General features: G+C 48.3%; 1 protein-coding gene across 1 annotated transcript; it reads right to left on the bottom strand.

The window, feature by feature from the left end:
• Window positions 1-1525: 1525 nt before the first annotated feature.
• LOC116848740 (GSK-3-binding protein-like) lies at window positions 1526-7774 on the bottom strand. Its single transcript, XM_032825159.1, has one exon. The coding sequence runs from the start codon at window positions 5647-5649 to the stop codon at window positions 5047-5049; it is 603 nt and encodes a 200-aa protein (XP_032681050.1). The 5' UTR covers window positions 5650-7774; the 3' UTR covers window positions 1526-5046.
• Between the last annotated feature and the right edge of the window lie 434 nt (window positions 7775-8208).

Below are 8208 nucleotides of genomic sequence, written 5' to 3'. Positions count from 1 at the left end.
GCTGTTTCACGATGACATTTGACTTTCCTGCAGGCCAAGTTCGCTCGTTAATCTCTTCATCAATCCCGAAATACTCGGTTTGTTTCGTTAAAAAAAAAAATCACATTAATCTATAGTGTGAGAAAAAAATATTTAAAAAAATAACGAACTGTAGAATATATTACAGTGCATCTATATGCGATATTATATTCGCACAAAAAATGATCGAAGGTACAAAAGTGCGCAATGTATGGTTTGCTCTCCAGTGTATTCACTGAAGGGTCTTAAGTAGACTCTACTACTAAATTCTAAATAGTTTTTGTTACACGATAACAGTGGCTGAGATGCATTTCGAGCGATTGTTAAATTTTGAAAGCGACAGCGTTGGGTGACCTGCGTAAAATCGACGGTCGAATTCTTCCTTTTCTGTCCCGAGTCGTCGTTTCAGGTCAGAGACGTAGAACAAAGTGACCCGCAAAATCGGGTCGTTTTCGTTCTGTTTGCTGTCTCAAGGATTGTTTGCTTTGTCGTCGTGTCGTTACGGTTAATACTTTTGTGAGAATCACTATTATTATCATTATTATTATTGTTACGAAATGATTTGATTCTTCACGCGGCGTCATCCTCCACCGTTATTCAATACACAATTTTTTTCTCTACATTATTCCCGTTTCTGTTTTATAATATTACTCCCACCTCTCCTTGTGTCATTTCTGATCCCGATTCAACGCCGCAGATCGAGTCTGCGAATCTCGCTGCGCGATATCGAGGCTTCGGCAGGACGCTTGACCAAGATATGGAGATATTGAGCGTCGACTTCCCTAGGATATCTAAACCACCGTAAAAAGCTAGAATATAATGTGGTTTCACAGACGGTGTGTCCGTATCGCAGGTTTCCATAGTTATCAAAGTAAGATATATCAATAAACGTAAAGCCGAAAACAAATTTCTAGAAGCTGGCACGGAGAACAGCTTCAATACGCGCCAACGATCCGAAGGCCAGTGAACCGCCGTCTATATAGGGTGTCCCGTTACTATGCCGTCATTCCCGGTAATGACGGACTGTTTGACGCAACAGAAGTCAATATTGTTCCGAAGAAAACTCCTCACGGCAGATGCTCTTCGCCGTAATATTCTAAGCCTCGACTGAAATTGAATTTCCGTGAAACTAGTCGCGCACCTAAAGGACTATCTGTTACTTGTCGATTCTGTAAAATAAAAGTGTCACTGATTCCGCATCGTGTTACTCGATTTACCGAAATATCACGTTGAGAGATTCCGTAATTAAACTTCGAATCACCGCTAAGCTTACAAGCGCTGGCAAGAACGATAACGGCAAGACATCCTGTACAATACGAGCGTATGCGTATTCACGACGTATTTGTGGCACACTTTGTCATCAGACACCAAGCAGAATCGTTTGATGTCTGCGTTTAATGACAGTGAGGAAAGAGAGAGAAAGGAAGCAAGAGAGACAGGCAGAGGAGCGGATAGTCGGTGGAAAGTTTATGCGCAACAGTGCGCAACCAATTCAACACGCTTTGTATCTGCCTTCGAAACTTTGAACTTGTTTATTTTTCATTATTTTTCCTCCTTATCATTATTCTCATAATTAATTAGTAAGACTTGTGTCGGACATGCGAGCCCAACGATCACAACGAGATATAGTTTCCGTAATGCACCCTTCTTAACGGCAAAACTTAGAAAAGAACGGGGGACTACTCACTCATCATCACAAGGGAAAGAAAAAAGAATGAAAGAGACTCTAACGTAATTTCCACGTACGCTCTCTCCACGTACATAAGTAAACACGAGTACACACAAGCATTCTCCGTCGGAACTGTGATGAATCCTGACGCAATTCGTTCGCCGCGCTCGCAGTAGGTAGGTACGCGATGTGTACTAATTGCTAACTTATCTAATTAGTCGGATAAGGCGGCTACGTCGACGAAAGCGACGAGAACCCGCACGGCGCGGATCGTTACGCACGATCGTTTCCTTCGCTACGTATCGCTACGAGTGTCGTATCATTGCGTCACCGCAAGTGTGGCGACCGCATTTACCAACACTGTCTCTCCCTCAAATAGAAAATCCCGGACGCTGTGCCAGTCAATGACGTCACGAGCCGACCGGAATAATCGAAGGCTTATTTGCGTCAATTGATTGCAAGGTTTAGAAATAACGCGGGACCCATTGTTATTAACGATATACCCGTGTGTCGCGACGCTATTATCGAGCAGTAACGTGATAGCGACGACGGTCATGCACCAGGAGTAACAGCCTCTTTCAATAATTGAGTTAGCTCATGACGTCACAGCTGCCACACAGGGACCTTCCGTTACAGATGGATTTTTCCTCCCGTCTCCGTGTGCGGCGGAGAATCCATCTCGTCGCGAACTTGCACAACGCACGCGTACAATGTTCTTACACGTGTGGGTAGCGGTGTATATAACATCAACTCAGTGTATCTCCTAGCGATCGATAGCGATAAGTAACTATGCACTAAAACATGCACAGAGAGAGAGAGAGAGAGAGAGAGAGAGAGAGAGAGAGAGAAGGAAAAAGAGAGAGGAAGATATATAAAGCTATATGTTATTATGCAAGTCCACGTTAACGCTTCGCGTCATGTGGTGTCCTTTCCATTTAACTTTTCGCTTTTTTCATCCCTTTTTCTGCAACGTGAACGTTATCTACATCTTTGACATTTTCCACTCCTCCATTAATACTCCAGCGCGCCGAATTAACCCTAAACGATATAATCGACATCCCATCTCGCGGTGTCTCTCCTTTACCTCAAAGCCTATTATTATTTATAGGCCTGCCGTGCGAGATGCTTTACGTCGAAGCTCATGTTTATCTGACGCGAGTTCCTCTCGTTTACGGATTACGATTGTTATACCCTCGCGGTATAAGGTTCCATCGATAAGGAAAGTCATATTTTCAAGTGGGCTTCAAGGCATCCGCTTGTGCGTACAATGTATCTCATTTTTCAGAATACATTCTTGCAGACGTCGAGGTTCAGTCTCCTCTCGGTACATTACGATTCATTTTATTGTTATCTCGCCGCTTTCAAGGGATGACAGTGTCTTTATACCGTTTAGGGTTAAGAGCGTAGCTGTCGGGAACTAAACCGAACCTAAGCTAAGCTATCAATGATCTCGCCTCGCATCGATCGGCTGGTCCGCTCGCTGCGCGCATCGTGAAAAAATAAATGAGATCACTGTGTGTGTGTGTGTGTGTGTGTGTGTGCGCGTGCGCGTGTGTGTGACTGTATGCATGTCCTTTCTTTTCTCTCGCAACGTTTGTGTGCTCTTAATACTTCCGCACAATGCAAAAGGCATCGATAATCGTTGATTGATCACGGGCGCGGTTTATCCGTCGCTTCTCGCTCAAATTAGATCGTGTAATCCCCGAGGAGGGATTCGACGGTCCTGCATGACAGTCTGTAGGACATCCTCGCCGATACATGTATCCCGGCCCCGTACTCGCGCGTATTCGATATTCGCCGACATCATTTTTGCCGAACCGCGGCAAAGAATTGTTATTTTCGCGCGATCATCCGCGGAGACATGCTAAAAGCTCGCGCGCTGTATTTCAAGATCCGAGACATTCTTTGCGAATTTCGAAAGATCCCGTGTGTAATCGGACAAACTCGCGGAGATCCTCTTTTCCATTGCATGCGACTCGTCTCTCGGATTCCTTCGTTTTCCCTTAGGAAGCTGCGACGTGCCTTCCACGCGATTCGGAATTTCTTTGCGGGTGGTAGCGCGTCTCCGAAGCTACGCGCTCCACGCGGCGACAATTTACTCGGCAATCGACACAGCGTGCGAGAGCTTCGAATCGGTTGTACGGTTGATGGATATTCAGTACAGTGATAACGACATTTCGCCGATATCTTAACAATTATCGAAACATATCAAGAGTGGAGCAACAACGCTCACAAATTGATACGACGCGATATCTCTTCGATTCTTCGCAACTTCTGTAGGAAGGAACCCATCGCGAGCCGACATTACGATTATCGTTCGCGGTATCTTTTAATAAATTCAAATATCTACAGATATCGGCGATACGCGGTACGGAACGTCGAATGTGTGCATATCGAACGCAACCGTACAGGGTGATTCAGCAAAAGAGCCCGAGATGTGTTTCAGTGTACGCAGCAGTGTATGTAGCAGAAAATGGAGCAAAAGTCGGCTCGGTCGGCGTGGCTTGTCGCGGACACAGGTGATTTATTTCGCTCTTTGAAGCCAATTGTGTACGTGCCGCGATCTGTCATGACGCACAAGAGCTGACCTACGAGATATCTATTGATAATGTTAGGCGCGCAAAATATCAACGAAATAAGCGATGTAAGAGTGTCCGACTTTTTTCTATTTTTTCTTTCGAATTACCCTGTGTGGAATCGCGTCAAGCTGACGTAACGATTACCTCGCCGCGATACTCTCCAGTAATTTCGGATACCGATGAGCATCTCACAGCGCGGTATGGTGCGCAACGCGGTGCGCTCTGCGAGAAAGGAACGTCCGGCGAGCGCGTTTGAAACGGTGACGGAGCGATTTGCGGGCCGCTGCGGCCATAAGTCTTCCACGTAGGCCCGCGAGCGTCGATACAGCTATCTCGGCCGAGGCATTACGAAGCGAGCGAGCTGTGGCACGCAGCGCCGACAACGCGTCGTATTTACAAACACGCCTATGTAAGGCGAGTTCTCGCCTAATTGCGCGTCTACGAGCGCTGTTTGCGCGTGAGCGTCACGCGTTTTTCCCGCGGAACGTTCTCGCACAGCTAAGCAAGTCCTCTCACGAGTGAGACAAACCTTTTCTTTTTCTTCGCCAACTAAACACTCTCTTCTTTTTTTTTTTTTCGAAAGAACCCCGGCGCGCGCGTTTACGTCGAGAACTATGTAATCCATCTTCACCTCCTCGGAAAGGAACAGAGATCATCGCCGTCGGGAACGAAGGGTTATCCCCGAGAGGGAGTGACACCGCGGTCGCTCGTGAAGGAAACTAAAGAACGGACAGGTCCGTGTTACATTCTTCTGCTTCAGGCAGGCCGCAGTCGCACGCCTCACAGTTCCATTGGCTCGTACATCGGTGGTAACGGCTCATCCTCGGAGTCGTAGAAGTACGGTTTTCTGCGGTAACAGCCGCTGGATCTTCGCTCGTCGTCCTCATCGTCGACCACCACCTCCTCGTCCTCCTCCACCTCCGAGCTCGACAACTCGTCGAGATTCGCCTGTAGCCTTTTCACGGCCTCCTTAATGAGACCGCCTTCGCGCAGCAACTCCTGCAGAACCTCGTATGGATCGTCGTTCACCCTGTTTCTCTCGTTCCTCTTTTGCTGATGATGATGATAGTGGTGGTGGTGATGGTGATGATGACCGGCCATGTGGTGATGATGATGATGGTGCTGCTGTTGATTAGGACGCAGGCCGCAGACCTCGCAGCCAGCGGTTGGGTCTGCCCAGGAACGCGCTGGCACACGGTACGGCGACGGCCGGCTGTTTTTGTGGCTGATGCTGGACTTGGCCTTCAAGCTGGACAGCCGCAGATTCTCCTTGATCTGCGAGACCAGCAGATCGACGTCGCGCGCCAGAAATGCGTCCGCCTGCGCCCCGTCCGGCATCGGCACACTGATCAGATGATAGGTCGTTTCTTCCGCACTCGGCATCTTCTCGAGGAGCGCGTTGACAACGTGAAAACGCAGAAAACGGGTGTTTTTGAGCAAAACGCTCAGCGGCAGAAACGAGCCAAGTAGAAAACTGGAGGAAACAAAGAGTCTCGACGTGTTATTGTGTGATCTCTTTTCGGAATGTTGTCGTCTGTTTTCCTCTGGAAAACTTCCTTTTTTCTGTACTGCCGCCGTTGCTGTTTCCGTCGTGCCGGTGTTTATCTTCGATAAGACGGTACTCCAGCGACACAATACTGATATAGACGGAGAGAATAGCTGCAACTTGTGTTTTCCTCCGAGCGAACGAAGTCCATCAATGAAAATCGCGGAAAACAAAAGCAACGTTCTCCCGCGAACGAGGAAACTTGGATATCCTCCTTTTTCCCACGGCGGAAGGATACCGCGGTCGTTCTCTGATCGGCGCGAGCGATAATTATAGAGCTAGCCGATCTCTCGTTCTCGCGACCCGCACGTCGTGCCGCACGAAGACACGTCACAACAATACAACAGCATGCGCGCGTGTGTATATATATATATGTGTGTGTGTTTGTATATATATGCACGTTGTATCCGGCGAGGCGCGTCCGTGCCGTAATCAAACGGGTTGAGCGTGATTCACTGGCCAAATACGCGCGACGATTACCCTCGCCGCGTCTTTGTCGCTTCGTGCGCTTTCGGCCCCGCTCGCTCCTTTCGAAACGATCGGGACGACGATGACGGCAACGACCACACTACAGAGGGTCGCGCGTAGAATCGCGGCTGACTGTTGAATGAATGCCGCGCGAGTACGAGCGTGCGACTGCTAGCCGCGCGCATAAACAAACACACACGAGCGCACCCGTGCGGCAGCTGCAAGCAGGTACACGTATACGTGCATTCACGCACGCACACACACACGCGCGCACGCTACACACCGACTACGCGCTACACCAGCAGCGCATTGTTTTGCTTCCGAAATGCGATCGAACGAACGCACGGCGTCCGAATTTCTCTCGCACCCTGCCTTTTTCTCTCTCTCTCTCTCTCTCTCCAGACTAGCCGATGGTCACGAGAGTTACACAACGTATGCACACTCGTTACACACACCTTGCTCTGACGATGAGGTAACGCCGAGTCGAGAAAGAAAATCGAAGCGAACAATGACTCGGTTATGAAGAGACAAGACACTACGTAGATTTCGAATTAAATATCAGTTTACTGTCCATATCTTTCTTTCTCCCTCTCACGCACACACACACACATACACTCTCTCTCTCTCTCTCTCTCTCTTGGCGATTCTCTTCGAGGTAGATCACAATTCTGTTTAATTTCGCGGAACCTGCCGCGACGTGGTTCTCGTTTCGATAAGTTTCTCGAAAGATGCCGAACGGCACACAGCACTCGAGATAACACTTGCGGATTCGAATCGAATATCAATAAAGTACTGGTCTTACCGCACGATTACGAGGTAGTCACGTCACTCCGTCTCGAGACAATCCCACGCGAATTACTTCCTACTCTTCCTGAGGCACCGGCCCGTGTCGGATCGCGCCGCTTTGGAACGTACATACGCGGCGCGAAATGTCCGTCTGACCGTACACGTTCTCTCTTGTTTACCGCTAGACTACGACAATGACGATGGCGACGGGTCAACTCTTCTTCGTGACTCCGCGCGCGCGGACTTTCAATCGACGGGCTTCGACGAGAGCTTGTGCCGAGACGGGAGGAACGAGCGTTCGTCCGTTCGTCCGCCAGCCATGAACCTTCTGCTTCTACTCTGTTATTATTGTTTTGGTCGCGCGGCGCATGCGCGCATCGCGCGCATCCCTACCCGCCTGCCCTCCGCTGCTCCCAACCCGTCTCCGTGTTCGTGTAAACAAACCGTTAACTCACGAGCCCCGGCGAATCGATAATACTCCTCGCCACGCCACTTCCCCGTTCCGTGTTCTTTTCCCTCGCTTACCTGCCTTCTCCTTCTAAAAGCCCTTCCTTCCTTTCTCCTTCCCGCCTTTCCCTCCCCTTCTTCTTCGATGTTGCGCTCAACGAGAAAGCGAGCACATAGTCGCACATCGATCAAAAGACGACGGACTCTTTTATCTTATGTTTACGCATAAAATCGCGACGATACATACGGTGGCGTATGGTCTCGAGGCGCAATTTTGCACATAATGTACTTGAAAACTTTTGCGAATAATTTTTGTAAACATGAAACTTTAGTGGCGCTATCTACCAGCTGCCACGAGAGATATTTGATGTAATGCTTCACTAACTTTCCGCCATGGTGGCGTTAGTACAGATAGTAGGCGAGTTTTTTAATTCATCGATGGATCCATCGCATGATGTGTAAATACAGCGAAACGTTGCAGTTGCGCATCATGCGATGGATCCATCGATGAATTAAAAAAACTCGACTATTATGATATATAAGCTATGTGCCAATATTCACTGTTAGTACTGAAAATCTATAGTATACGTGACATGAACTATACATTTTCAGTATTGCCAGTGAATATCTCGGGATGCAGTCATAAATTGCGTTCGTTTTGCACGCTTTCATACTGAAAATCTCATTCTATCTTT

The sequence above is a fragment of the Odontomachus brunneus genome, unplaced genomic scaffold, assembly GCF_010583005.1.
Source record: "Odontomachus brunneus isolate Ranch 3 - 2012 unplaced genomic scaffold, Obru_v1 Obru_scaffold_100, whole genome shotgun sequence".
In the NCBI taxonomy this organism is placed as follows: Eukaryota; Metazoa; Arthropoda; class Insecta; order Hymenoptera; family Formicidae; genus Odontomachus; species Odontomachus brunneus.
The sequence above is the reverse complement of the archived record's forward strand: the minus strand, read 5'-3'. Positions and strand labels throughout refer to the sequence as shown.

Coding starts and splice junctions, on each gene's coding strand:
- LOC116848740 (XM_032825159.1), bottom strand. CDS start 5,649: ATGCCGAGTGCGGAAGAAACGACCTATCATCTGATCAGTGTGCCGATG.